General features: G+C 50.9%; 13 protein-coding genes across 13 annotated transcripts; 6 read left to right on the top strand and 7 right to left on the bottom strand.

Moving 5' to 3' along the window:
* Window positions 1-10: 10 nt before the first annotated feature.
* Window positions 11-917, top strand: N7471_011582 (putative IgE binding protein; the record flags this gene model as incomplete). The annotated part of the gene is made up of 2 exons (XM_057284301.1): window positions 11-382; window positions 453-917. Coding segments are annotated over 2 exons (696 nt in total), but the record flags the coding sequence as incomplete, so codon positions are not given.
* Window positions 918-2,108: 1,191 nt separating this feature from the next.
* On the bottom strand, window positions 2,109-3,769 carry N7471_011581 (uncharacterized protein; the record flags this gene model as incomplete). The annotated part of the gene is made up of 3 exons (XM_057284300.1): window positions 2,109-2,352; window positions 2,404-3,479; window positions 3,545-3,769. The coding sequence occupies 3 exons, from the start codon at window positions 3,767-3,769 to the stop codon at window positions 2,109-2,111; spliced, it is 1,545 nt and encodes a 514-aa protein (XP_057130566.1).
* A 131-nt stretch (window positions 3,770-3,900) lies between these two features.
* On the top strand, window positions 3,901-5,345 carry N7471_011580 (DNA mismatch repair protein MutS core; the record flags this gene model as incomplete). Its single annotated transcript, XM_057284299.1, has 5 exons — window positions 3,901-4,392; window positions 4,443-4,802; window positions 4,857-5,006; window positions 5,055-5,174; window positions 5,226-5,345. 5 exons carry the CDS (start codon window positions 3,901-3,903, stop codon window positions 5,343-5,345), a joined length of 1,242 nt encoding a protein of 413 aa, XP_057130565.1.
* Window positions 5,346-5,373: 28 nt separating this feature from the next.
* N7471_011579 (MutS family protein MSH4) lies at window positions 5,374-6,789 on the top strand (the record flags this gene model as incomplete). Its single annotated transcript, XM_057284298.1, has 1 exon — window positions 5,374-6,789. One exon carries the CDS (start codon window positions 5,374-5,376, stop codon window positions 6,787-6,789), a length of 1,416 nt encoding a protein of 471 aa, XP_057130564.1.
* A 345-nt stretch (window positions 6,790-7,134) lies between these two features.
* Window positions 7,135-7,317, bottom strand: N7471_011578 (uncharacterized protein; the record flags this gene model as incomplete). The annotated part of the gene is made up of 1 exon (XM_057284297.1): window positions 7,135-7,317. The coding sequence occupies one exon, from the start codon at window positions 7,315-7,317 to the stop codon at window positions 7,135-7,137; it is 183 nt and encodes a 60-aa protein (XP_057130563.1).
* Window positions 7,318-7,435: 118 nt separating this feature from the next.
* N7471_011577 (E3 ubiquitin-protein ligase HEL2) lies at window positions 7,436-9,597 on the bottom strand (the record flags this gene model as incomplete). The annotated part of the gene is made up of 3 exons (XM_057284296.1): window positions 7,436-8,786; window positions 8,849-9,087; window positions 9,169-9,597. 3 exons carry the CDS (start codon window positions 9,595-9,597, stop codon window positions 7,436-7,438), a joined length of 2,019 nt encoding a protein of 672 aa, XP_057130562.1.
* An 863-nt stretch (window positions 9,598-10,460) lies between these two features.
* Window positions 10,461-11,571, bottom strand: N7471_011576 (SWIB/MDM2 domain protein; the record flags this gene model as incomplete). The annotated part of the gene is made up of 5 exons (XM_057284295.1): window positions 10,461-10,646; window positions 10,701-10,751; window positions 10,809-11,258; window positions 11,348-11,484; window positions 11,565-11,571. 5 exons carry the CDS (start codon window positions 11,569-11,571, stop codon window positions 10,461-10,463), a joined length of 831 nt encoding a protein of 276 aa, XP_057130561.1.
* A 506-nt stretch (window positions 11,572-12,077) lies between these two features.
* EifCb (translation initiation factor eIF3 core subunit b) lies at window positions 12,078-14,842 on the top strand. The gene is made up of 5 exons (XM_057284294.1): window positions 12,078-12,215; window positions 12,274-12,466; window positions 12,540-12,889; window positions 12,919-14,075; window positions 14,134-14,842. Exons 1-5 carry the CDS (start codon window positions 12,143-12,145, stop codon window positions 14,560-14,562), a joined length of 2,202 nt encoding a protein of 733 aa, XP_057130560.1. The 5' UTR covers window positions 12,078-12,142; the 3' UTR covers window positions 14,563-14,842.
* Window positions 14,843-14,865: 23 nt separating this feature from the next.
* Window positions 14,866-15,876, bottom strand: N7471_011574 (putative extracellular SCP domain protein Pry1; the record flags this gene model as incomplete). Its single annotated transcript, XM_057284293.1, has 2 exons — window positions 14,866-15,516; window positions 15,577-15,876. 2 exons carry the CDS (start codon window positions 15,874-15,876, stop codon window positions 14,866-14,868), a joined length of 951 nt encoding a protein of 316 aa, XP_057130559.1.
* Window positions 15,877-16,810: 934 nt separating this feature from the next.
* Window positions 16,811-19,600, bottom strand: N7471_011573 (uncharacterized protein; the record flags this gene model as incomplete). The annotated part of the gene is made up of 3 exons (XM_057284292.1): window positions 16,811-17,081; window positions 17,136-19,428; window positions 19,489-19,600. 3 exons carry the CDS (start codon window positions 19,598-19,600, stop codon window positions 16,811-16,813), a joined length of 2,676 nt encoding a protein of 891 aa, XP_057130558.1.
* Window positions 19,601-20,586: 986 nt separating this feature from the next.
* N7471_011572 (ubiquinol--cytochrome-c reductase catalytic subunit CYT1) lies at window positions 20,587-22,484 on the top strand. Its single transcript, XM_057284291.1, has 5 exons — window positions 20,587-20,860; window positions 20,956-21,113; window positions 21,224-21,286; window positions 21,354-21,751; window positions 21,811-22,484. Exons 1-5 carry the CDS (start codon window positions 20,648-20,650, stop codon window positions 22,077-22,079), a joined length of 1,101 nt encoding a protein of 366 aa, XP_057130557.1. The 5' UTR covers window positions 20,587-20,647; the 3' UTR covers window positions 22,080-22,484.
* Window positions 22,485-22,571: 87 nt separating this feature from the next.
* Window positions 22,572-23,819, bottom strand: N7471_011571 (uncharacterized protein; the record flags this gene model as incomplete). The annotated part of the gene is made up of 1 exon (XM_057284290.1): window positions 22,572-23,819. One exon carries the CDS (start codon window positions 23,817-23,819, stop codon window positions 22,572-22,574), a length of 1,248 nt encoding a protein of 415 aa, XP_057130556.1.
* A 784-nt stretch (window positions 23,820-24,603) lies between these two features.
* On the top strand, window positions 24,604-27,098 carry N7471_011570 (uncharacterized protein; the record flags this gene model as incomplete). The annotated part of the gene is made up of 2 exons (XM_057284289.1): window positions 24,604-26,820; window positions 26,868-27,098. The coding sequence occupies 2 exons, from the start codon at window positions 24,604-24,606 to the stop codon at window positions 27,096-27,098; spliced, it is 2,448 nt and encodes an 815-aa protein (XP_057130555.1).
* Between the last annotated feature and the right edge of the window lie 263 nt (window positions 27,099-27,361).

Here is a 27,361-nt window from a genome sequence, read left to right as displayed (position 1 = left end):
CCTGATCAGTCTATATAAAGAGGTCCAACAACCGCCCTTTGTTGGTATCATTCAAATTCAAACCAAGCATCTATTCAACTACACAAAACACCCTTCAAACCTCAATATCAACCCAAGTCCAAATCCATCGACAATGAAGTTCACAATCACCACCCTGGCGCTCCCCCTCCTGGCCGCAGCGGCACCAACCAGCGCACCACCCGCAAACCCAGCCTTCAGCGTGATGGCCACCCGCTCTGCCTCGCCCATCCACTTCCTACAGCTGAACGCCGCCGGCCAGAAGTTCTACCTCGGCGGACAAACCGCTTCCTACTGCCCAGCCCAGGTTGCAAACTGCCCACCCGGAAACGAAACCGTCTTCGCTCCTGGAGGCAGCTCTCTGGTAAGTCACCGCTCACACTATACTCCAACCTCACATCCTACAAAGGACAACCCCATCTAACAATAAACAGGACACCATGGTCCCCGGCGGCCAACAGGTCTACGTCGACCCCAATGGCGCCCTCAGCTTCACCCAGGCTCACTCGGCAAATATCCCGCAGGGATCCTCTCTCGGCCCGTTCCACTACGCTGCTGATGAGCCATGGGCTCACTATTCCTTCGCTGGTTGGGGTGCTTCAGGTTTCATGGCTTGTCCGGCTGATGATAACCGCTGGCAGGTGTTTGCCGCCATTCAAAATGCTACCGTGCCCCATGGTAACGTTGATGAGTGTCTCGGGTTCTCTGCTATCGCTTTGACTTATACCGGGGATGTTCCTGCTTGGCAGTATATCTAGATTAATGATGTTGTTGATGTTCTGATGGATCTCTTGTTGATGTCGTTTTTCTAGCTTGTGATTTTTGAATGTACCATAATTACGCTCCTTCTATATCTGGATACAGATTGGATTTAATAAACTGATACCGTTGAATTTATGTCCTATCTTTCATGTTCTAGGATTGAATGGTAAACATTCGCATGTACCTTGCCACCTGCAGTAACTGGCCGAGAAGCTTCAGGAACACCCGTATCCATGGATGGTTTCAAAGTCTACAGTCAGCGGTCAGACGCGAAATTAAGTTCGAGTCAAGATGTCGTCAGTGGCGGCAGGGGTTGTGGAAGAAGGGTAACACTTGTCTCAGTTGTCTCACTTTAAGCTACCTAGCATAGTACAAAGAAGATATCACAAAGGATTAAGAGGGATGTGTTCCGTGGGACCGCCAATGGCTATGGAGCCCAAATGCTCAGCCATGACTTTATCAGAGAGCTCGCACGAGAACTGGGGTTTGATCTGGGTACGGAACGAAGCAAATGGTAGACCTCAGCAACTTGGTAATGCTGATATCTCTGCAAGGGTATGTTGGCACCAGGCGACTGGGGACCCTCCGCTACGAAGAGATGGTGGTCGAGAGGGTTGGGGAGAGGAAGAAGAGAAGAGGAGGAGGGGTGGTGGGTGTCCTTTTATACCCCCAACAACACATGCACCTTCCCAAATCAACAACACACGTACCTTCCCAAAATGGACACTTGCCCTTGCCCTACAAACGACTATTAGGGCACAACGAGCTAGATTTTGTCTGCATGGTACATATGTAGAGCTCTACAGTGAACAATTATGTCAATACGCAAAAATGATATTCATAAAAGTGCAACTAAGTAGCATAAAGGGCATCCTTGTAGCCTATGCCCCAGGCAGTAGACAGGACAGGGTTCATCAATCAATCCACACACTTAAACCACCATCTAACTTGCATGCATCTATATTTGCAAGATCTAGTCCGAAACGGAGACACCTCTCGGGGTTCCTATGATTCGCTTGTTTATCCAGGCCACTGACCGTGACATGCAGTAAGGCAGCCTTGGGAGTCTCTGCCACTGAGTAGATAAGCCTATACACTTATGATGTGAATGAATCATCACCCACGGAAGGTTGACTTGGGGGGGTTGACTTGGGGGTTGAGGCACCCATGCAACTCGAGGGTACACACGAGGTGCTACTTCCAATATCCGCGCGTTGGACATTGTGCTCGTCTTGGATGCATGCCACATCAGACGGCAAAGACCTATACCAGACTAGCTGTCTGTCAAGGGCATGTTTTGGGCAACTTGATGTCAAGTGCGACTAGATCTAGTTCCGCCAGATCTTAATCGCCTTGTCTTTGCCTCCACTGGCGATCTTTTGTCCATCGGGACTCCAGTCGACAGCAAACACCTCGTCCTTGTGTCCTGGAAGGTCCATCTTGAGCTTGCCGGTGCGCAGGTCCCAGATCTTGAGAGTAGTGTCCTTAGACGAGGACACCAGCATGCGCGAGTCGGCCGAGAAACAGCACTGGTAGACTGCGCCCACGTGGCCGCGGAAGGTGGTGATGAACCTGGGGCGATGTTAGCTATAAATCAAATAATCAAGGATTGGAAACACTCACTTTCCATCACGGCCGTTCCACAGCTTGACGTGGTTGTCAAATCCGGCTGAGGCGATATAGGCCATGTCCGGCGAGAATGTGACATGGTTCACCTCCTTTTGGTGGCCCAGCATCCGTGCGACGGGCTTGCTTGAAGTGGACGGCTCCCACAGATACATTGTGAAATCGTCACTGGCCGATACCAACCGCTCGACGATAGTGTTGTTCACCGTCGCCGCCTCCTCGAACTTCTTCCGGGCAGCGGCCACCTTCTCAGCCTCGGTCACAGGGACCTTACCAGTGTGGTCGTGGTAGGATGTGCGGAGAGCAAAGTCTGTCGACAACGCGAGGTGATTGACACGGTGGGCATGCGCCGCCAGAGTCTGGAGCAGGGTGCCGTCTTTCGGGTTCCAAATCTTAATGGTCTTGTCGTGGGATGCAGTATAGATCTTGCCAGTACCACCCCATCGCACACAAGTAACGGACGACTTGTGGCCGGTAAGCACATGGTCAGTTACCCTTGAAACGACGTCCCACACGCGCACAGTCGAGTCCTTGGAGGCGGATGCCAGGCGCGGCCGCCCAGACTCCTGCACGTGGTATGGCTCCCAGGCCAGATTCGTGATCCACTTTGCGTGGCCCTTGAGCCCAGCGCCTAGCGCCGTTCCCTGCTTTGCATCCCAGAACCTCACGGTGTTGTCCATGCTGCCGGTCGCGATCATGGCGCCGTTAGGCGAGTATGCGACTGCCAGCACCCAGCTGGTGTGACCCTTAAGCGTATGTTTCGGGGTTCCAGTGTCACAGTCCCAAACACGAGCAGTTGAGTCTCCGCTTCCGGAGACCATGGTGGAGGATGAGACTGGGGAGAAGGATGTTGCTAGAATTGCTTCGCCGTGACCCGCGATGGAGGCCGCGCATCGTGAAACGGCTTTCACTCGGAAAACCGCCTGCGGTGTGTAGAATAGCGATACCGTATCTTCAGTGGTCTTGATCCCGGGCTGGAGTAGGGAGTGGTACACATCGCGGAGAATGTCGATCGTTTGTTCCTCTTTTTCAGAATGGTAGGCAAATCGGTATGGTACTCGCCCATCATCTTCCTGGAAAGCAATCGCCGTCAATACAACACTCAATTGTCAAGTAGTCAACGAGGGTCAAATCTTACATTTCCTTGTAATGTGTTTAGCAAAGTCTCAAGGTTCTTCACATTTGCATCGGCGACTGGGACTGAGACCGCAGGCCCGGTGGGCTGCCCGGTTGCTTGGTCGAAGAATTGAACTCGAACACTGCCCAAATCGGACGGAATGCTCTCAATTTCCTGCTGCTCACGGGCCTTATCAGCCTGAACGAGCTTTTGGCGCTTGCTGGGGGGAGGATAGAGGGTCGCCATGGTTATTGATTTTGAGGTCGATGGGGGAAGAAGAGAAATTTTGACAAGCAAAAAATATCCCGACGCTTATCTTATCGGCCCTATCGATTTATCCATCTACACCATCTCGGCCCTGAGAGTTGAGCTTCACAATGTCGGTTTATTCATTGAATTCATTGAATTCTCTGGATTCCTTTTCGCCATCGGTCTCCAGAGGTACAAGTAGGCGTCCAACGGCAAGACCGACCACAACGGCCACCAGTGTCGCAGCACAGGACATCATCTGCGCCGTCAGTGAATCGCGGGGTGTCTCATCCACTGTTGGCCTCGCATTTGTCAATCTTGCGACAGCTGAAGCAGTGCTCTGTCAAATATGTGACAGTCAGACTTACGTCAAGACAATCATTAAGATTGGTGTTTTTGAACCCAGCGAGATTCTGTTCATGAACACTGCCAAAGAGTCGAAGCTCCGTTATATCATTCAAGAGAATCTGCCAGATCCTATCTTCACCTTCCTGGACCGCAGATGGTGGTCTGAAAAGACAGGTCACGAATATGTGGAAAGGCTGGCTTTTCCAGAGGAAGTCGACTCGCTCAAGGTGACTCTGGGCGGGAACTATTTCGCAGCGTGTTGCTTTGCCGCAGTATGAACACAATTCATGTTGCCAAAAGGAACTACTTACATAGGAATTAGGTCCTCAAGTATGTTGAAGTCGAACTCCAGCGATCTTTTACCACGCATTCTCTTCGGATACGCTTCGAGCCGTCCCAGGGGTCCATGACAATTGACTTGGCGACTATTGTGTCCCTCGAACTTATCCAGAATCTACAAAATGCGAAGTCTAAAGAAAGTTTGTTTGGACTCTTGAACGAGACATTGACATCTATGGGGGCCAGACTACTCCGAGCTAGCATCTTACAGCCTTCCACAGAACGTGCCAAGTTGACAGCTAGATACAATGCTGTGGAAGATCTGGCCACCAAAGAGGATATGTTTGTGTCTGTGAGGCAGGCGCTCAAGGGCTTTATTGATGCAGATAAAGTGTTGACCTCGGTAGAGTCTTCGATGTCAGCCAGTATTGAAGGCTCGTGCTAACGGATTATCAAGATCATCTTGGTTCCCACCAAGCGGACGATCCAATACGTGGAACAGTCCGTCAACAATGTCATCATGCTCAAAACTTATGTGTCTACGATCAAAAACATCTTCCAAGCGCTCGGAGCAGCACAAAGCGATTTGCTGCTTACCATACGCGAAGTAGACTCTAGGTTCCTTTGGTGTTCTACTCGCACTAACGCACTTTAGTTGTGCGCTCCTGAGGGGTATCGTTCAATTGAGGAGCTGATTGGCACAACTTTGAATGAGCATGTGGCCTACCAGTCAAAGCCACTTGATCTGAGGAACCAGCGCATTTACTGTGTCAAGGTCAGAACTCGTATAGTTCAACACTGGATACAGATCGCTAACATGAATCAGGCCGGCGTCAACAGTCTCCTCGATGTTGCGAGGCAGACCTATAAGGAAGCAAATGCAGACGCCACAGAGCTGATTGAAAAATTATCAGGCTCGTCTAAAATTCTGACGTTTCATGAATAATTCTGACTTATCTCAAGAGAATTGCGATATGGTCTTGGACTTGAAGTATGACACAGCCCGGCAATACTACATCTGTATCCCTGCTACAGAACCAGGTCCACTGCCGGATGTTTTCATCAACGTCTACCGCAAGCGAAACCGCATCGAGTGCCAGACATTGGATTTGGTGAAGCTCAATCAAAAGATCACCGATGCCCACAGCGAGGTGATCAATATGAGCGACCAGACGATCCAGGACCTGCTCCGAGACGTGTGCACCGAAGTATCCGGGCTGTTTCGAGTCAGTGAAGCAATTGCAATGCTAGACATGCTTGCGGCATTCGCTCAGCTAGCAACGAACCATGAGTACATCAGACCAGAGCTGACCGACACTCTCGCCATCAAGGCGGGACGTCATCCGATCCGGGAACAGATTCATAGCAGCAAGTTCATCCCAAACGACGCATATGCAACACCGCAAACAAGATTCCAGATCATCACAGGCTGCAACATGAGCGGCAAGTCGACCTACATCCGCTCACTAGCCCTGGTTACAGTCATGGCGCAAATAGGCTGCTTCATTCCGGCTCAATACGCCTCCTTCCCAATCTCCCACCAGCTCTTCGCCCGCGTTGCGACATCAGATGATCTAGACGCCAACGTCTCGACATTTGCAGCAGAGATGCGGGAGATGGCATTCATCCTTCGTAACATCCAACCACGCAGTATGGTCATCATCGACGAGCTAGGCCGCGGCACTAGCACAACCGACGGCCTCGCCATCGCCGTCGCGCTCGCAGAAGCACTCATCTCTAGTAATGCCCTGGTCTGGTTTGTCACGCACTTCCACGACCTGGCGCAGATTCTCGCGGAGCGCAGCGGTGTGATCAATCTCCACTTAGCAGCAGACATCGCTCCCGACGCATCCAAGATGACCATGCAGTACCGCATTGCAGAGGGTCCTGTTCCAGATCGTCGATATGGACTTGTCCTCGCCAAGCTCGCTGACCTCCCACCTGCTGTCTTGAATAAGGCGCGCTCTGTCTCAGAGGCAATGGACCAGCTGGCTCAGCGTAGGAACAGTCCGTCGCGTGCTGTTGCTATTGCCCAGAAGCGAAAGTTGCTTTTGTCTCTGCGTGAACAGCTATTCCTTGCTCGTGATGGCACGATGGATAATGCTAGTCTTCGGGCTTTGTTGATTAAACTACAGGATGACTTTGTGCTACGGATGACTGCCATCAACAAAGAAATGAAGTTATACCCCGATGATGAAATTGAGACAGAGGCTCTTATTGAACCTGTTTCCAACTTGTCGGTTCATACACCTGAAGCCCAAGCATTGGGTTCGAGTGAGAGTACTGAGGGAATGGACAACACACGTGTGTCCGAGCCCATTGTGATCGAATCTGATTTGGATTCCGAGTCCGAGCATGTCACTGACAATGATAGTGTGGTGTTGATCTGATGGACTTGAAGTTGATGAGGATTGTGAGTGAACTGGCCTTCTTATTGTATCCCTTCCTGTAGATCATATATGTATTTCTATGGTGGCAGTTTGATGATTTGACGGTTTGTGAAGGCCACATCATTCCTTAATATATGATATCAGACACATCAAGTTAAAATAACATGGATTACCTCTATACAATACATTGTATCTGCATTCGCTAGTAGGTACAACAAAAAAAGAACAAGAAATCTACCCCAACACGTTTTAATGGCGCTCCCAGTCATGCGGTCAATCAAACATAGGCCAAAGCAAGGCCCAATCAACATAAGAAACGTAAATCAATCGGAATGTGACAGTGCATCAGCCAAAGTGGAACAGGGTTTGCTTTCCCTTGTTCTTCTTTCCTTTCTTGCCATTACTTGAGTCGTCATTGCTGGGTTCAGCCGGAGACGCGGTTCCGGAACTCGGGGCTGAGCCCCATGCGTTCGGGGCAGGGCCACGGTTATCATTCCAACGGACAGTGCCACGAGTCTTGCCGGCCATGAGGACATTGGGCTTTGCCGCTGCGGGGAGAGCGGGGAAAGAATCAGCGCCGCGGGGGGCAGGCGCGGCGGGCGCACGACTGGAAGACGGTGCTGCTGATGATGGGCGGCTGACGGGGCTAGGCATCGAAGGACGGGAGAAAGATGGCGGCGGGGCTGCTGCTGCCCAAGGGTAGTGCAGCAGACGCTTTCCCACGGCGAGAGGAGGGGCCAGCTGCGGCAGAGAGTGGAGGGAAGGGGTTGGATGGGGCGTTTGGGAGGGCACCGCTTCTGCCCACGGCAGAGCGTGAGGATTTAGCTGTTGATGATTTCAAACGCAGGACGCGTTTGCCGCCAGTGTTGACGGCGCCTGTTGACATGCCAGGTAAGAGACCACCGGCTGGCAGGGCTGGGTAATCCTCGTTGATAGCACGCCAGTCATTCCAGGATTGTAAGAGACCGGAGCGCTTGGACTCGTCCTCGTAGATCTCAGCGAGCTCCTTGATGAGCTTTCCCAGCTCGGTACTGGATGTGTCGAATAACGAAAAGAAGGCATCTATGAGCTCGGTTGCCGAGATGGAAGAAGCGCGGTAGCTTGATACTCTGCTGCGGAATTCGGCGAGTTTGGTGGCATCATTGCGGAGGAGATTCGAAGCACGTTCAACCACAGCCTCATGGCGCATTCGGCGGGTCTGATCTTGTGCGGTAGCTGGCGCGGAGTTGGCAGAAATGTTCAGGCCTTCAAACGCTGCAGTAGGAAGAGGCTGAGAGCGTGACGCGGGGGCAGACTGCACTGGAGTGGCAGCGGCCGATCGCTCAGGAGCACGCACGGGTTGGACGTCATCTCGAGTCAGCTGGCCGCCAAAGTTTCGTGTCGAGACAGACTGAGAACTCTGGATAGCCATTTGTCGCTGGTATGCAACTTCCGCACGGGTCATTGGTTGTGCACTGGAGACTGGCAGTGGCTCGGCGTTGGGGTCACGGCCTCGACCAGCACCGCGGCGCTGGCGCTGCTGTTGGTAAGGAGTGCGCATGTTATCGAATTCGGCCAGATCAACCATTCTCGCGTCTCGCCGAATGTCCTTAGAAAGGCCTTCGGGATGTGCCTCGATTTGGTGACCCTTCAGGTCCATTTGCGACTCGAAAACGACGAACTTTTTTTCCAAACACTCTTTATCCAGACAAGCAAAATGATCCTTATGGAAATGATTCTCCAAAGCGTTGTAGTCAATATAGTATTGTTGTTGACGGTGGGAGGAGCGTCGGTCACAGATGTGGCAACGTTCGTGTTTATCGCGGCAGTGAGTGTACAACTCGTCATCACCATAGAATCGTTGACGACAGAAACCACACTCGGGGTGTCCCCTGAAGCCACTTTGATCTATAGCTCCAGGCTTGTCATCGCCGGACTTTTCGTGCTTACGCAATTCCGCTGCGGTGAAGAGTTCATGCTCGTGGGTAAAGACCTTCTTGTTACGAGTACAAAGGTCACTATTCGGAGGATACAGTCAGCTGCTGATTCAAAGATTGCGCAGGTTACGAGATCGACATACCACATAACTTTGCTGTGCTTGCTCTTAACATGGCGGTGCAAGTCTGGCCACCCCAAACAAGCCACATCACAGTCCTCGTCCGGACAGTTGTACCGCAGCAACAACACTGTATCTCCGAAGATCTCATCATTTTCATATTCGATGCCAAGGTTGTCGTCCGTCCGAGCAAAGTCCCTCTTGTCGAACTCCTCATATCGCCGCACTGGATCATCTGTGAAGATCACGTAGTTCGATTCAGTCTGGTACAAGTCAGCACGTGAAACAGAATTCCAACGAAAAGCAACTCAGTTCGTCGAGAAATAATCGCAAGATGATCATACCCTGCAATGAGCACAAGCCTTGTTCTTGTACAATGCCCGCAACCGAAGCGCACAAATGTGACACGTCCTATGGTTACAGGGGGAGACTGAGGTATGTTCGACGGCAGAAGCGCAGATAAAGCAGACTTCTCCATCATCTGCATCGTCCGTGGCCGCTTCTACCGGTTTTTTTGTTGCTGGTGTCGTGGCTTTCGAAGGCTGAGTATCGTGATTGTTGGTCTGATCGGTATTGCGAGTTTGTCGGCCTGCATCGCCGCCGGCGCCGCCACGACCGCCGCCGCGAGTGCGAGGCTTAGTGCGTTTTTCTCCATCGCCGGTATTTTGTTGCGCATCTCCACGGCCGGAGGGGGCTGCCCCTCCGCGGCCGCGGCGACGCCCGCCGCGACCCTGGCTGGATGACTCTGGGGTTGAGGCCTGGTTGTCGGCCATTGCGGAGACGGGAAGAAATGTCACAATGCAAGCTACGGCTTGGCGTCAATAGCAGGTATGCTGGAGCTGCAGAGCTCTGGAGTTTGTGGATTGGTGGGGGAGAGGTTCTAGGGAAAAAGTGAGATGTCGCTGACTGATCCCGCATTCCGCAGGCAGCATTGGATGAGGATATGAGGTCCTCGACTGATCACTCTCTTTGTCTATTTTGATTGCGCAAAAAACCCAGCTGAGTGACTGAGTGGCCCATAGAGCATCTCTTCAAATAGTATGGCTGTGTTTGCCCATTCCCTTACGCAAGCTCCATGCGGTGAGCACACGTATTGGGCAGATTCATCGGCTTGTTGCCGCCGGTCTGCTTTATCAGGTCAAAATATGATGAACTGAGTGCCGAATGCCGAATAAAAGACTTTTTGATCCATGTCAATAGAAAAACCGCTACCTATAATGTATCGATAGGCCATGGAAGGTTTAACAAACCAACGAGCGTCAGAAGCTGCGCAGAGAGCCAACATCGAGTTCCATGATGTCCACTTGACCTAGGGGCACACATTGTACACTGTTACAATCTACAGTCTACATGGCAAGGATCTGCACATATGTATATCATGTAGGTAGTAGATTCGAGGACCTTTGGGACCTTAAAATCACCTGTGGGCTGCACCAACTCCCGCTGGAGAGCATAAGCAAGTCAAACACAAAAGAAATAATAATGGCGAATGGAAATTGCTCAAAATTCACGCCAGCATCCCCATGCATCGCAAAAAAAAAGAAACACGAAAGACGAAGGAGAATCGTTAAGAAACAGGACTTGGTCTGGAGCCTGCTCTTCCATAATGATCGAAGTCAATCTGTCACCCCCGAAACTATTCATCGGGATTGTACAAATTCTGGTTGAGGATTTTAGTCATAGTGAACATATGGACTCGGTCTTGCTTGAAGACAGCACGCATAGCATCGTCGCATAGGATTTGGCGGCGATCGCTGGGGTCCTGAAGCTCGTTCTCGCGAATGTATTGCCAAACCTTTTTGACAGTTTGGGGTCGCGAAAGCTGTGCGAAAATTAGCAAATAAGGCCCAATAACCAAGAATTGAGAGGTGCTCACTGTAGGTTCTCCAAGAAGTGCGGACAGAGGTTCGGAAAGGTTCATAGGTTTCTGTAGTCGTGTTAGAATTGATGGAAGGTTTGAGAAGGATGATATAGAAAGGCATACGTGGAACCCAGTATTCCGGTTAACTTCCTTCTTTGGCTCCTCGCCTGATCCAATATCTGAATCATCTTCTGCCTTGACCCTCTTTGAGGTCTTGGCTTTGCTCTTCTTCTTCGCGGGAGCTGCACGCCGAGTGTTGCCCCCACGGGTGGGTCGCGCGCGCGAATTCTCTTCGGCTTGTAGCTTGGCCGCGAACACCGCATCCGCATCGGTATCAGTGTCGGGCTTGTGTTTCTTGGCTGGAGGCGATGCGCTCGCGGGCTCGGAAATGAAATCGCTGGAGGCCTGGCGCTTCACAGGAGATGAGGAGGGAGATGGAGAGGGCACCGCAGCTGAAGCTGAATCACCATCGCGCTGATCATTGCCAGGGACGTTTTCATCAGGCGAACCGCCCACACCGTTTTGTTCGGCGTAACGATCGAATCGTTCCATGATCAGCTGCTTGATCGTAGACTTTGTGAATGTCAGCTACAGTCCTTCGCCAGTCATCCTGAACAGCTTCGAAATAATAATGCGTCATAAATCGTCGTAACTTGACTGACCTTCATCGGAGTGAGATCATAGCCGACGGCATCCTGGAGACCTTTGCGAATTCGCTTCTCGGAGATGGTAGTGAGGTCACTTTTGGCCAGAATATCGTCAATTATGTCGATATATTTGTCGCGCAAGTCAGAGGTCACTATTGCGCAAGATCACCGATCAGTTGGGAGGCTTTTTGGTGAACCGCCAAATTGGCACCAGGGCAACACCGTAGCTTACACGACATCTTGTTGCTAGTAGATCACGTAGATTGGCTGCTTATGTTCAGACGTCCGAGCTGGGTTGAGATGTGCAGTGCGCAATTGACGATATCGCAGGGTTGGTAGAGGAATAGGCGGCCGAGGGAGAGCTCGGAATTGTCAGGTGGGCTATACTAAGTCGCACTGGCGCTTAGGACCGGCGGGGCATTGGAGACAGAGAAAGGCCAGGCAAAATAAGTGCAAGGACGGGAGGGTTATGAATGAGATAAAAGACAAAGATCTAGTCCGGCAAAGAGCTTGGTGCAAGATATGCAGTCTAAAAGAAATGTGTATCCCAAATTGAGAGCCTCTAGAAACGTCTATGATGATTGACGGGCCCGGCCTCAAGCTGGGGAAATCGTGACTAAGCATATGCATCTCAGTCACGTGGTATATAGTACCTGAGGCATCAATCCACAAGTGCTGACTCAGTGCTGAGTCAGTCCACACAAAGAACCCGCTTGGCCGCCGCGATTTGTTTCTGCCCGAAAATCCATCAGCGGATTGCACCGATCTATCTTTGCTCCGAAGCCTATAGACGCCTTCGGTATACCCATCATGGCGCCCAGTTTCGATACCCTGTCCGAGCAGGATCTCCACGAGGAAGAGGAGGAGGAGATTGATTTCTCCGGTGAGTGCAAGATTTATCGTGGTCTGTGTGCCCCTCTCTCTAACACGGTAGTCCACAGATCTCAAGGAGCAATATGAAGTGAAGGTCGAGGAGGGACTGGATACATTTATCGTCATCGATGGCCTCCCCGTTGTGCCCGAAGATAGCCGACAAAAACTCGTCAAGTTCTTATTGAGAAAACTCAACTCCGTCGGCAGCACCTCCGAAGATGCGGTTTTCATGCCCGTTAACGACAAGAAGATGACCGAAGGGTGCGTATTGGATATCGAATGAGATATATGGAGGAATCATGGACGATCTCTAACTTTCATTGGGGCGATATAGGTTCGCATTTGTGGAATATGAAACCCCGGAAATGGCAGTTGCCGCCGTCAAGCAGTTGCACGGCGTCCCCCTCGATAAGAAGCACATTATGGCTGTCAACAAGTTGATGGATATCGAGCGTTACGGTCGTGAAGGTCGCGTCGATGAAGAATACAAGGCACCCGTCCCGGAACCGTTCAAGGAGAAGGAGCACCTGCGCTCGTGGATGGGAGATGCCAGCGCCCGGGATCAATTCGCCCTTTACCGTAACGACAAGGTTGGCGTGTTCTGGAACAACAAGACGAACACACCCGAGGAAATCGTGGATCGCGCTCACTGGACACAACTTTTCGTCCAATGGTCCCCCAAGGGTACATTCCTTGCCTCCGTCCACCCCCAGGGTGTCCAACTCTGGGGCGGCGAGTCGTTCTCCAAGCAAAAGCAGTTCCCTCACCCCTTTGTCCAGTTGATCGAGTTCTCCCCCTTGAGGGCTACTTGACAACGTGGTCAGCACGGCCCATCCAGGTCGAGGAAGGCCAACCCATATTGACCTACGAGGAGGACGGCAAGAACATCATTGTCTGGGATATTGAGACTGGCAAGCCTCTCCGTTCGTTTGTGTCGCACGATTTGGCTGCCCCTGCCGATATCGAGGGTAGCGATGTTGCACCTAAGAAGAAGGTGCAGTGGCCTGCCTTCAAGTGGTCCTCGGACGAGAAGTACGTTGCTCGCATGCTCCAAGGCCAATCTCTCTCTATCTACGAACTTCCCAACATGAACCTTCTTGGTCGCACATCCGTGAAGATTGAAGGTGCTATGGACTTCGAGTGGTCCCCTGCCACCGTCGCCCGCGAGGGCATCAAGCAGTACGAGCAATTGCTCTGCTTCTGGACTCCTGAGATCGGCAGCAACCCCGCCCGTGTCGGTATGATGAGCGTGCCCTCAAAGGAGGTTGTCCGAACCCGTAACCTGTTCAACGTTTCCGATGTCAAGCTGCACTGGCAATCACAGGGTGCCTACATCTGCGTCAAGGTCGACCGTCACTCCAAGTCGAAGAAGTCTATGGCCACTAACTTGGAGATCTTCCGCGTTCGGGAGAAGGGTGTGCCCGTTGAGGTTGTTGACAGTCTCAAAGATACCGTGATTAACTTTGCCTGGGAGCCCAATGGATCCCGATTCGTCGTTATCGCTAACGGCGAGGCACCAACTGGTGCTGCCGTTCTCCCTAAGACTTCCGTCTCATTCTTCGCGCCTGAGAAGAAGGGCTACACTGCCGGTAACTTCAAGCTGGTGCGCACTATTGAGAAGAAGACCAGCAACGGCATCTACTGGTCGCCCAAGGGCCGATTCGTTATTGTCGCCACGGTTCACTCCCAGACCAGCTTCGATATGGACTTCTGGGATATGGACTTCGAGGGCGAGAAGATCGAGGCTGAGAAGGATCTCGCAGCCAACCTCCAGCTGATGAAGACCATCGAGCACTACGGTGTCACCGATGTTGACTGGGACTCCACCGGTCGTTACGTTGTCAGCAGCGCCAGTGTCTGGACTCACTCGGTAAGACTCAACCTGATTTTATTTTTGATTATGATTCATAATATTAACGGCCTTATAGATGGAGAACGGCTGGAACATGCACACCTTCTCCGGTACTACCCTCTCCGAGAACCCCACCGAAAAGTTCAAGCAGTTCCTTTGGCGCCCACGCCCTGCCACTCTTCTCAGCAAGGAGGAGCAGAAGCAAGTGCGCAAGAACCTCCGCGAGTACTCAAAGGAGTTCGACGAGGAAGACAAGTACGCTGTCGACATCGCCAACACCGCCGTTGTCGAGACCCGCAAGCGTGTACTCAGCGAGTGGGTCGCCTGGCTCCGTCGGGAGAAGGAGCTCCTGGCCGAGGAGAAGGAGGCTTTCAGCCTCCCCGAGGACGCAGATTTACCCACAGCCGCCAGCGACGCGCGCCCGGTTGTCGAAGACCAGGGCGACTCCGTGGTCGAGGAGATTGTGGAGGAGATTATCGAGGAGACCGAGGAGGTCATTGGCTGATGAATCTGTCTGTTCTATTGTCGCAAATAATGTGTTTCCTTTTGTTCCTCTTTTCCCCCTGTTTCTCTGCTGGCGTTTCGCGCTTGTGCCTGAACCCAGCCTTCTGTCCCCTTGTGTTTCTTTTAGGTCCCCTGGGCAAGCCCAGTGAGGATCGGGACATTCCAAAAATCAATAGATCGAGCGGTGCGCCTCCCGACCAAATGTGCAATGTGGATAAGCATGAGAGATGGCTACGAAACCAGTTCCTTAGCAAAGTTCAACCTTGTATTTCTTATTTAAACCATCTAAAGTATGTAAGCTATCTCAAGTATAAAGCCCCCTTCCCATGCCCACCGTCCCCAGTGCTACCAGCATCATCCCCAATGTCGAGTCCAAGGCGAACCTCATAGCACCTCCCGTAGGCTGACTCTGACTCCCGATGGTAGTGGATGTCGCGGCATTCGGCGACGGCTCAGGTATGGACGTGGAAGAAGACTCAGAAGTCGTGGACGAAGAAGTGGACGAATCAACAACAGGCGCCTTCTTTGGCAAGACGTTCTTTTTGAAGTAGGAATTATGCGAGCCCACAACATTTCCAGGAGGCGTATACTCGCAAACAACATACCACCCCTGAGCCCGTGGCTCGCCTCGCGCGACCTTCAACCCTTCCAAGTCATCTCGTCCCACTTCATCCATGCTGAAACGAGGCGCCATCACCACCCCTTCGGAGACATCCTCTCGCACTTCGACCCCATCATCTCGTTTGCCATTGTCGTTCTTCGTATATCCACAGTTGACAGCAGCGCATCCAACCTGCGTAGTCGACTTCCAGACCAACTGAGTGAAATGTCCCGTCTCCTCGGTGAAGCCTGTCGGCTTGCCGAAGTTATACATATCGCCTTCATCGCCCCAGGCGATGACAGCAGCAGAGACATTCTGGTATCCGTATGCGAGGTTCTCGCCGTAGCTACTTTTCTACAGAGGTAATAGATGTTAGCATCATTATCTCGTGGTCTTGGGGATATTGATACACACCGAATGTTTCCATATACAGGCTCCTGCCCATTCCTGCGAGTAATCGGCGAGCGTGTTATTCCATTTCAGTGGGTCGGCATCGTGATTGGCGCGGTACTCGTTCGTGACTTTCAACATATTGTCCTTGAACTCGTCGAGAGAAGTGTATGATGGTGATAGGGGCGCTGTTGGTGTTGCCGCGGGTACTTTTACCGTCGTCCAGACGGTTACTGCGTCGGCATTTGCGTTGAGTATTTGCATGGTGAGGAGCATGAGGATGGCCAGCCATCGTGTAGTTTTGGTGTGGTTGTTTTGGTCCATTTTGAAAGACTGGAGTTCTTGTTTTTGACTTGAAGCTGTAGACAGGTGATGGTCGTAGTTGTAGTTTGCTATTGCATGATCTGAGATGTTTTTTTATTCCTTATGGTCGTTGGATCAATAGTAGTAGCGCCAGGCTCCGAATCCGGTTCAGGCGACGGCCGTAAGCTGTGACGATGTCCCTTGGATAGAAGTGTCTGGTGATGCAATAATCGTGTATTGTCTATTGTCCTAGGCTGCCATGGCCATTTATTGTGTGTATTGAGTTCTCATAGAAGCTGACACAATGCAGGTATCTGGAAAATCAGTCAGATAATCTTCTTCACAAAGCTCGAGACGTACTCAACACCTGAAGTATGAAGAATATTCCTGGGGAACCAGAAATATAGCAAAAAGTCAAAGCCATTTTGAAATCCTTTCAATGTTTTAGAATGCAACCGGGCAGGGCGACAGTTGGATCGGAAAGTCACTTTTTTCTTCAGATCCGTTTCATACGGTGCAGTGGTGTTCCAGTAGCCGCCGGTGTTGACGTCAGACTCTTAGGGCCAAGGGGAGGTTGCATCGGTATCCAACTATTTGAGATTTGACATTTGAGATTTTATGTTTTTGTATTTGATTTATCTTTACTTTCCCCTGTGCAGGTAGACTGTCTGTTTCGTCTCGTTTCGCTTTCTTTTGTCTCCCTGAAACTGAGAATTGGAGACATCGATGTTCGATTTCTCTACATCTAGGCATCAAACATCAAATTCTTGTCTTGAATTTTGGATTTAGAAGCAAATATCTAGCATATATATTTATTTGTACATCAATCGCTGTGTATATACTCGTACGAGTCTACTCTCCCTGGGAGAACATTCATGCTGGCATGCATGTCCGCATTGTAGCTACCTATATGCCACTCGCTACATATGCAATTCCAGGGGGTATCGGTATCTATTTACATCACATTGCAACCAATTCCATACATAGCTCGTTCCACGTCCCGCTTGACGTGATACCAGTCAGCCCGGCGCTCAGCGAATTCATAGACCTCCTCCACACGCCAAATTCCATGGAACCGATCCGCGTCCGCGATGACAGTCGCCAGTTCCTTGGCATGGCCAGGGTCGATCAGGTAAATCTGCACAAGCTCACGGAATGCCGTGAAATAGAGAAGGAGCTCGTTGTTTCGCAGCGTTTGAATATACTTGAAATAGTGGTTCATGTCGCTAGGAAGTCAAGTCAGCTTGGTATTTTGCGCGGCTGAAGATCGAGATACATACCTGATCAACTTGAGTGATCCCTCCACGCTGACGCGCTGTCGCTTGAGGTGTTTACATAGAGCGGTAAATAGGCGCAGCCCGACTTCTTGATTGAACACATCTAGTGTGCTCTTGTCCGTGCTCCCAACTAGCATCTGCGTGTGCGATGAAACCACGTCGACGACGGCAATGGCGACTTCGCTAACGCCTACGTCCATGGTCTGTCGGTGTGGATCTGAGGAAACGCCGGGGTTGAAATCGGTGGCTAGTTGTCGCGTTGCCAAAATGTAGTCCACCTCTTCCATGAGAACGTCGATTCCTTTATTCAGGCCAGCTGCCACACGCTCATCGAGCATTTGTTCGAACTTTTTCTTTTCCTTATTGGCAGGGTCCACAAAATCGTTTCTATCGGTCAATCTCATGCCGATCAACTCCTGCTCGTAGAATACATCCATCATTTGCAGGATCAAATCGCCGACATTGACCAGTTCCAGAAAAGTGACCAGGGGTTCGACCCCAGTTTGGTCACGCTCCCCTTGTTCGCGGGGTCGGTAGTTGGATAGATGGCTGACAGCCTTATCAAATCCAACGATAACGTGCTGGTGTCCCAATATACGTAGCAGCGTCACGAAGATTGCCTCGCATTGTTGCTTTGCTGCAAGACCAAATTCGCCTCCAAGTCGCACGAATTGAGCGGCTCTCTCCAAGCTGGACTTGGCAGAATGAACTAGACCAAGTGCAATTTCGATGCTAAACAATGAGCGGATACCCTCCATCTTCGTCTTCATTATAGCCGCTTTTGCTGCCAGCTCTGTAGTTGGGACTTCCTCGACGGCCACTGGCGCAGGCGACGATATTGTCGAAAATCGATTGGTATTTTTAGATGGTTGTGACGGATTCGCACTACTTGTTTCCGTGTCTAATTTCGGCTCTTCGTTTGATTTGCCACTTGAAAAGCTCGGTAGGATGTTTACCGGCATCATGATCACTTTCTTGAAAGAAGTAAGAAAGTCTCGTTTGTCGGCTTGGCGATTAACATTTGACATCAAAAAAGACTCTGTCGAGGCCGCCTGTTCAGAGAGATGTCGGTCCCACTCCCTCACTGTAAATTCGCAGGCCTTCTTGAAGAAATCAAGCTCTTCTGCCAAATACAGATCGAGGTGTGGCTCGTAAATCTTGATCACGACATTATCAAGATACTCGTCAAATTTATCATCAGAGCCTCGTATGGGAAGCAGAGCCTCCGAGAGGTTCATACATTGGACAAAGGTCGTCGAGACTGCAGTGAGGTATGAGTCGATGCTGACGCGATGCAACTCGTCAAATATTGCCGTGAGGAAAGGATACAACACGTCTTGGCCAACTTTTGTCATAAAGGTTGATGTGACGTCCAAGGCCGGGGGAAAGACGCGGTTCATAATGGATATTTCATCGTTGAAGGCGACACTGAGACGTGTGAAGAAAGCCTGCGTCTGCTCCAGTTTGATCTGGCCTGTCGAACCGTCAATGCAGGAAGCGACGCTTCCTAGGTCGGACTTCCGAGTCATCAGGTGATTGTGATGGATAAAGAGGTCCACGGCAGCTTGCCCACCGTTGAGGGTCCATAGAATATGTGCGTATTTCCGCATGGTCCCGTCAATGTCGTCTGTTTCATACCCTTGACGGAACTCCTTCAACGCAGCAGTCTCAAACATCGAGACTGTACGCTCTAAACGGTCCACCCGCTCGTCCCATCCTTGCGTCATATCAGATTTGGAGAACATTAGCAACTGTGCCAGTATCTGCGCCTGGGCCTGGGGATCTTTGTATTTCGAGAAAACCAGGTTTTCAGATGATGGTCCAGATATCGCGATGTCCTCATAAAACGGTGCTAGTGCAGCATGTATCTTGCCGTATTCCTGACGCGCCTCTCCCCGGATTGACCGGACATTTTTCAACACCGTCAGGACAGGTTCATCCAGCAGATCCTGTAACATATTGGGCTGCGACGCGGTATTCACTAATTCAATTTTATCGAATCCATCGGATATTGCTTTCAGGTCATTGGAAGGGTCATCGTTAACAGTGATCGCAGGGACTGGTGCATCGCCCAGCTCAGCCTCCTCTAGCTGCTCGACGACCTCCATGTTGGCGACTGTCCCAAATACCACTTCGGCATGCTTTCTAGCATCTGCTTCGTCCCAGCACCCAATTCGTTTCAACTTGTGTACCCATCGAGTGTCATCATACGCCATCTCGTGCATAAGCTTGCAGGACCGTGCTGCTCGGATCAGATCAACGGGGCCGACGTGGTCAAGAATAGAGGATACGATCTCTGTTTGTCCTCCTGTCAGCAAGTGTTTCCCCAACCACCGCATGCCTTCATCTCACGTACCTGCCGGAAGAGCAGCTCTAGAGATGTCTTCCATTGATGCCATGCGCAGCGAGGCCAGCACATCTCTTCGTGGCCGAGCTGCGGCCGTGGGCCCTTTTTTTGCACCTGACATGTTGTGTTCCTGGACTCTTCATCGGAAGAGAGAGCACTCGTTGGGAGCTCGGGTTTGAGGCAGCCTCGGACTTGCTCCAAGCTGTCCCGCGGGTTTGTTGGGGGTGGTCCGGTCTCGATATCGAGCAGACACAGCGTCTTCGGGGTATATTTGGTGTCAAATTCTCATGTAGACATCTTCGCATCTAACGACTTATTTCTCAACTGCAAATCAGGAACCACATTCCAATGCTGCACGATCACGCACGGACAGGGTCCAACGCCGCCGCCTCCCCCGACTGGCAAAATGTACACCGCTCTCCCATATTGGGTACATCTGTACGAAGTAGACGAGTCGGGCTTTCTTCAATTGAAAGTAAATAAGAGAGTTGGGTGGTATTTGGTTTCTGATGTTGTCGAAAGCTCAAACATGGCGACTGGGTATCCAAGAAGAGAGGGAGTTACAAAAATTGGAGATGTTTGGAGCAACTTGGTGGCTAAATATATACATCGGGTTAAGACTTAGCATAGAACATGATCCCCAATACTCACTGTTTCCTAATCCAATTGAAGGTGTAAATTCAAACAGATAAGTAGAATTCATCCCGATGTTATAATATTTGAAATTCAAGTTGATATAGCTAATTATAGCTGTAGTAATACTTAGCTATGTATGGAGGTATAGGGAAGATCCCGAGATACCCCGACCTTCGAGGAAGATAGTAAATGTTGGGGGAAAGATAGACTAGTTGATATATATAGCTAGTAATTAGCAACCTGATTTGAAGATCTTCTAGCTATATTCGAATAGAACACTGTTGTTCCGGTGATGCGTGCACATGTGTTTTTCTCGGTGAATCCCGGGATACGCACAACCGAAGGAAAAAAAAACGAGAACACAAGACCAGAAGAAGACAAAGAAGCTATAGACAGAATACAATGATTTATTGTAATCAATTAGTATATTTTTATATAGATCAATGGATTTTAAGTCAGCAGAATTGCGATGTTCCGAGAGTCGGTTTTCTAGCGTGGCCGGGAGCCAATCAGAGCAAGGGGGTAATCATCAATGTCAAGTTTCTTCGACTTCGACCTCAACCTCCAGCACCTCTCTCCTGTACCATCCCACTCCTCTCCCCACCCACCCCTCTCTCGCTTTGGCGATACGGCACCCATTCCCAATCATATTCAATTGCTTGGGTTAAACTTCGTCATGCTGGGACGTTCGATTTTGCGCGCGTCCAACCGGGCCATCGCCCGCCAGTCCCTCGGGAAGTCCACGGTACGCCCTCACCCATTGACCTTCACGGAAGAGGACAATCGATTCCTTGAATCTCCATTGGATCACAGAAGGGCTCCGTTGCTAACCTTCAACAGCGTGCCTCTTCCACCGCTGCCGGCGCCGAGGCCGCCAGCTCCCCCTTCTACCTCACACTCACTGCTGCGCTTGCAACTGCCGCCGCCGCCGGTTCCACCGCATGGTACTACCACCTCTATGGCCAGGAGGCCTTCGCCATGACACCTGCTGAGGAGGGGTGAGTGAAATTGCCCAGGAGGATCGCCGTACTTGTGGCTTCGGTGAAGCCGAGCATTGTGCGATCCAGGTTGAGAACAATGGTGGAAGCTAACAGGTGATTTTATCCAGACTCCACGCCACTCAGTACCCTTGGGTGCACGAGCGGTTCAACAAGACTTTCGATCACGCCGCGTGAGTACTCTTTCCCCAAAGTCATATTTTTGCTCTCGCCAGCATACATGTACTGACCCCGTCCAAGTCTCCGCCGTGGTTTCCAGGTCTACCGTGAGGTTTGCGCCTCCTGCCACTCCCTCACTCGTGTCCCATGGCGCTCAATGGTTGGCACCATGCACACCGTTGATGAGATGAAGGCCTTCGCCGAGGAGAACGAGTACGACACCGAGCCCAACAACGAGGGCAACATCGAGAAGCGCCCCGGCAAGCTTTCTGATTACATTCCCGCTCCCTACCCCAACGAGGAGGCCGCTCGTGCCGCCAACGGTGGTGCTCTTCCTCCCGATCTCAGCTTGATCACCAAGGGCCGTCACGGTGGCTGCAACTACATCTTCAACCTGCTCACCGGTTACCCCGATGAGCCTCCCGCTGGTGCTGCCGTCGCCGAGGGCATGAACTTCAACCCTTACTTCCCCGGTACCGGTACGTAACGACAAGCCCATAATATTGTTTTTCTTTTAGCGTTTCTGACTCAGTGATAGGTATTGCCATGGGCCGTGTCCTGTTCGACGGTGTTGTCGAGTACGAGGATGGTACCCCCGCCACCACCTCCCAGATGGCCAAGGATGTCGTCGAGTTCCTGAACTGGTCCGCCGAGCCCGAGATGGACGAGCGCAAGAAGATGGGTGTCAAGGCCGTTGTCCTCCTTACCGGTCTGTTCGCCGTCTCCGTCTGGGTTAAGCGCTACAAGTGGGCCCCTCTCAAGACCCGCAAGGTCGTGTACAGCCCCCCGATCGGCCCCCGCCGTTAAATGTTGCAGCAAGGCCTTCTTTGGGTGGGAAAACGTGAGAGGCTGAAGGGGCCGGTACGACCTGGGGAACCCATAACACATCCCCGGTTTTGATACAGGTGCTTCAAAGAGGCCTCTCTGTTTCGTCATTTTTGTGTCTATCTATTGGTCGCTGTGTCTGTGTTTTGTTAGAACGCTCCCCGAACACCTGTATCTGTATCCTAGATATATTCTTTTTTTCATTTCCTTTCGAAAACTGTGTGCTTCGAGGAGTCATCTGAATTTAATTTCCTTTGTGATTATGACAGATGAGACTATTACATATAAGTCTCTGGAGTTGCAGTTTATGTCTGTACTACTGTGCATGTCTGTATCATAGGAATATGATATGGTATCTTCTGCGACGTGGCATTGAGATGAGCGGTGTACAGTGATTATTTTCTAATTGTTGTATACATGTATGCAAGAATCTACACAGCTATAAAATCCATCAAAAAGGGCCCATCAGCAACTTCAGGCCTGGGTATCATCTAGAGTCCGCTCGCCATCCCCAAAGACAGGAGCGAAGAAACAATCATAGCTATTCCACACACCCGAAAACGTGATATTGGCCAGAGCGACCAGCCACGGTGGAATACGACCATCAGGACCTGCGAATATCCTGGATAGTACCAAGGTCAAAATCAACCAAGGCGCCCATATAGCCAAGAAGATCACTTTCCCGATCTTCTGGCGCGTGGTTGTAATATGATAAGTTTTGATCTGGGCAAGATATTCTTGATATGAAACAGGCAGATCATGTTCCGCAGCACCAGTCTTGATCAACCCGAGGTAACGGGCAGACGGCTGAGCGTAGTTAGGATCCGGCCGGAAATGCAAGCAGACGGTATACCACCACGACAGCTTCGGACCACTGGGCAGCAGCGCGGCATCGCCTTTCTGGAATTGCGATTTAAAGCGGGCATCGTCCGCAGCTGGAGAGAGCAGAGTGCGTGCCTTGAAAGCTGGTGTGGTGGGGTAATCTGGGACGAGGTCGGAGGGCTTGTAGGATTGATCGAAGGGATGGCAATCGATGACACAGTCGCGGTATCCACGACCACCGCCCTCTGTGGCGATAATTTTCGCGTAGTCGGCTAGTGTAACTTCGTAGACGACTCCGACTAGAGGTTTGTGCCATTGACGCTTGTCACAACCCGAGACTACCTCCACCTGCCGTGTTCGACCCATGAGCGCTGCCTTTTCTGACAGGTACAAATCTGTCTCGTCATCTTGGAGTTCGGTCTCGTCGTATGCCGGAGGAGAAATATCTCTGTATTGTGTGCCCGCGAAACACGGCTCTGCGTACGGTACTCCCGGAAGATCGAAGGTGAGACGGAGTTCGGGGACAAGCACACAGATCTGCGAGAGAGGTTTGATGCCGCGCACTCCGCGAAAAGTCTTGGAAGCTAAGTTTGACCCATACGCGAGGTAGAGAACCGTCTCATCCCTGGCGACAGTTTCCGACACACCAATCCCGTGTTCCTGCTGCGTGGAGATCTGCTCGGGAAGAGTCTCATCTTGATCTAGGGAAGCAGTGACAACTGAGGCTCGACGGCGTTCAACATTTGTTCTGGGAATAGGCTCGGCATCAAGTTCGACCTTCGCAGGCTTAGCAATGGCAGCGGGGAGAAGCCCTTGAAGCCGGTCTAGAGGCTGGGTTGCGTTGAGCCGGAATCGAGAAGCTGACGCATCTTCGTCGGGTTGTGGCGCTTGTTGTGCCATTGTGCAGACCTATAACGCAATATTGGGCGTATGAACGTGACACCTGGCAGTTACCAGGGTTGTTAGGCGTAAGTTAAACATTTATAAAGTTTCCCAGCCCCCAGCCGCATGAATTGATGCATTGTCAGCGAACCAGATCGAATGGCGGCGATTATTAATCGTGGATCACACCCGGATCGCGGAGCTTGCACGGGCCGATCGGATCGATGAGGATTGTACAACTGTTGTAGATACATTAATTCCGAGAGATAGTGGGAGGTAAGTTAAGGATAGTAGTTGAGTTGGATCTGGTCTGAGGTGTATGGGGAAGAATATTATGGGGAAGCAGGTGCTTTTGATATGATCTCAAATATATAACAAGCACGCAACGTGAGATAAAAATAGAACACATTTCTGCTTCCCCAGTATCTAGATTTATCAATCTCGAAATCCAAGATCTATTCAAGGGCAATTAGACTACAATAATGTAGATTCTTCAAGAACATAGCGATTAGTATACTCATCCTCAGCTACCTAACTGTAAGAGGATCAACAGAAATCAACTAAAACGAGAGCTAGGTATCTTGATCTATCTGAAAATCAACCTTTGATTATCCACGATCTATATTCATTATGTATATAATATTAGGACATTGAAGTTATAGTTGAGGTATCATGTGATCCATGCCGTATGCTGGAGCTGGGCTTAGTTCAGCACCCTCATCAGCTGGGCAGCTCTGGAGAGCACACTTTCTCTTACATCCCATCTTCATGTTCTGATTCCAGGTGTATGCCGATAGTAACCATGAAGCCAGTTCAGGGCTCATCTGCACGAATTAACCCAGACACAGGGAGCAAGGCGACTGTCAAAAACCCAGCCACTTCGGGATACGGCCTCACAGGCCCAGGTCGCCCAAAGCCCAAAGCCCCTCCATCCCAGCCTTCGGAGTCGAAGATTGTTCGATTGAAGCTCACAAAACCAAGGCCGCCCAAATCCAATCCCCAAGAAGTGGACTGGGATGAAGATCTTCGCCCTACACCGAACGAGATAGTTGAGAATAAAGGGACTCACGGAGGAATCTCCGTTGCCGATACAGACCCGAACCGACCGAAAACACTTAGCAGAAACACAGCAAGCAAGCGAGCAATGCCATCAAAGCCACAAACAACCTCGGCCAAACGCAGAAAATCGAACACGAGGAAGAGCACTACTACCAACGAGGGCAGCACCAGAGGGCTGCAATTGCCATTGGTAACCCTTACTGCAAGCACTTTGCCTCCTGCAGCCCCTCTGGGTGATAGTGGGCCTTCCGATATGGGTCCCTTGGATGGGCAAAGCAAAGATGATCCCACGAAGCGCAATGAGCATGTGCCCGAAGCTGCACACCAACCTTCGCCACCGACAGATGGCCACAACAAGCATGGAAACAACAGTGACGGGGGTGTGTTCGTCGAGATAAGAAGCTGCACATCGGTGACAACCGATTCATCCTCGGATTTCGAAGAACATGGCAAAGGGCCATCCCGTACTTCAAAAGTTAGCATCCTAGAGCATCGGGCACAGTCCAATGGACAAACAAACAAAGGCAAAGCTGTTCATGTGATGTCCGAGGTATCCTCAAGCTCCGACGTCGATCCCAAAGCACCGTCTCGCACGACTACTTCAAAGGTCACCATCCTGGAGTCAAGGGCACTTCCAAAGGGACGAAGAAGTCAGAGCAAGGCGGTTCATGAAAAGAGTCAATCCAAACATCATGGTAGAGCAGAGAGCGTTGGCAACAAGCTGATGCTTGCGCTCCATGGAGCCGAGCCTTATCAGCACGAAGCAGTCAATGATAAAACTGCACCTCTCATCATCTCATCTGATCCAGTGCAACCAGAGGGATCTCCCAAAAAGCAGCAGTCCGACCAAATGCCGGCCGACACAGTGTTGGAACACCCAAAGGCTGAAAGCGTACTGGACACAGCAATTCCAGTTAAAATGCCTCAAAACCAAACTGAGCCTGAGACTGTCAATCCAGCAATGATTGCCAAAATACTTCCGGAAGTGCAGATAGAACAGGCAGATGACGCAAGCTTCTGGAAGCTCCTGGGCGATGACAGGTTGTCCACTACAGCGAGCTCTTCAGAATTTGAAGCCAGCAGAGGCTTGATGGGCAACGGCCCTTCGATCCTTGATTATCACATGGAAATGGAACATATTCCCGGATTTGCAACCTTGCAACCCATGAGATCTGCACCGACCACCTCTTCACACGCCACTAACATCTGCGAAAGCCAGGCGGATAGCTCATCGGAGATTTCGAATGTAGAAAAATATCTCACAGGACGGATTGAGGGACGTGGGTCTAGCCATACTCCGGAGTCTCAAAAACCTCTTCTCACCAATGAATCCCTCATGGAACTGAATTCCACGTCTCCCCAGCTCCCAAAATCAGTTCTAAAGACCAGCATTGTCGACAGTAACGGTAGTCCTCGACTCATGACCCAGTCAGCCAAGAGCATGGTTGCACCTCAGTTTGACCTGGATGGTGAAAAGGGCCACGAAGAGACAATCAGTGTCACGGACAACAGCCCAAGTGAATACGGTCGAAGCTCATGCAGTATTTCCACCGAGAGTAAATATGAGAAGCTCATGTGGACCAAGTTCCAGAGAGACATGTTCCTGGAATATGGGATCCAAACGGAAAAACTGGCGAGATCTCACCCATGGCCGTCGCCTAAAAAGCACCAGCCATCGTTTTCCCAGGAGGGTACTGCTGATGGGGCCAAGTCCGAGAAAGCATCGACAAATGGACCAAGTTCACAGAGAACGATCGGCGAGAGAGCATTAGGTGGTGCTCCTTCAAAGAATCACGAGTATCTTGACCAATCGTTCCGAACAGATATATCAGGGTCAGCACAGCCAGCTGCTAAATCGCACCAATCCTCTACGATGGGCGGTCATGACGATATGGAATGGATATCAACTTTGCAAGTGGCCCAGAAGGACGCGCACCACCTGCTTCAGCAAACCAATTCGGTTAGTCGAAATTCTTTATGATTGGAACCGTGTTAACTGGGATATAGCATTTGTCCACTCAGTTGGCGGCAGAAAAGGCCACTGTCAGTCGAGTCCTGGAGATCTACCGAGAGGGGTGTAGTCGGATTCTTGATGACCTGTTCCAGGCGCAAGAAGCACGAATGCAGCTATACCGGCAACAAATGCAATCTGTCAAGGAACAACATGCAGATATATGTCAAGACCTGGTTCGCGGACTGCAGGAGCTCGACCGTCGGGTGCAACAAGGGCCAATCTGAAAGACGCGGGGGTAAGGCGAAATCACAGGATATATGTATTATTTTGAGGATGAGACAAGGCTGAGCTGTATCGCATGCAAGTGGCCAGATTCTTATAGCAATATCATATAATATTAATATGTTTTAGTCCACATTTTCCCACATTTTTTTATAAATGGGCTCGCCGTGATTGGAACTCCAGCGCCGGGCTAAGTTCACCGAGGATCACGTGGAAATTCTTTATACTGGGAGCTTTTGACTCATTCACGAGCTGTTTCACTTTA

This window comes from Penicillium samsonianum, assembly GCF_028829775.1.
Source record: "Penicillium samsonianum strain IBT 33392 chromosome Unknown utg000007l_segment0_segment0, whole genome shotgun sequence".
Classification (NCBI taxonomy): domain Eukaryota; kingdom Fungi; phylum Ascomycota; class Eurotiomycetes; order Eurotiales; family Aspergillaceae; genus Penicillium; species Penicillium samsonianum.
This window is presented reverse-complemented; position numbering and strand designations above follow the sequence as displayed.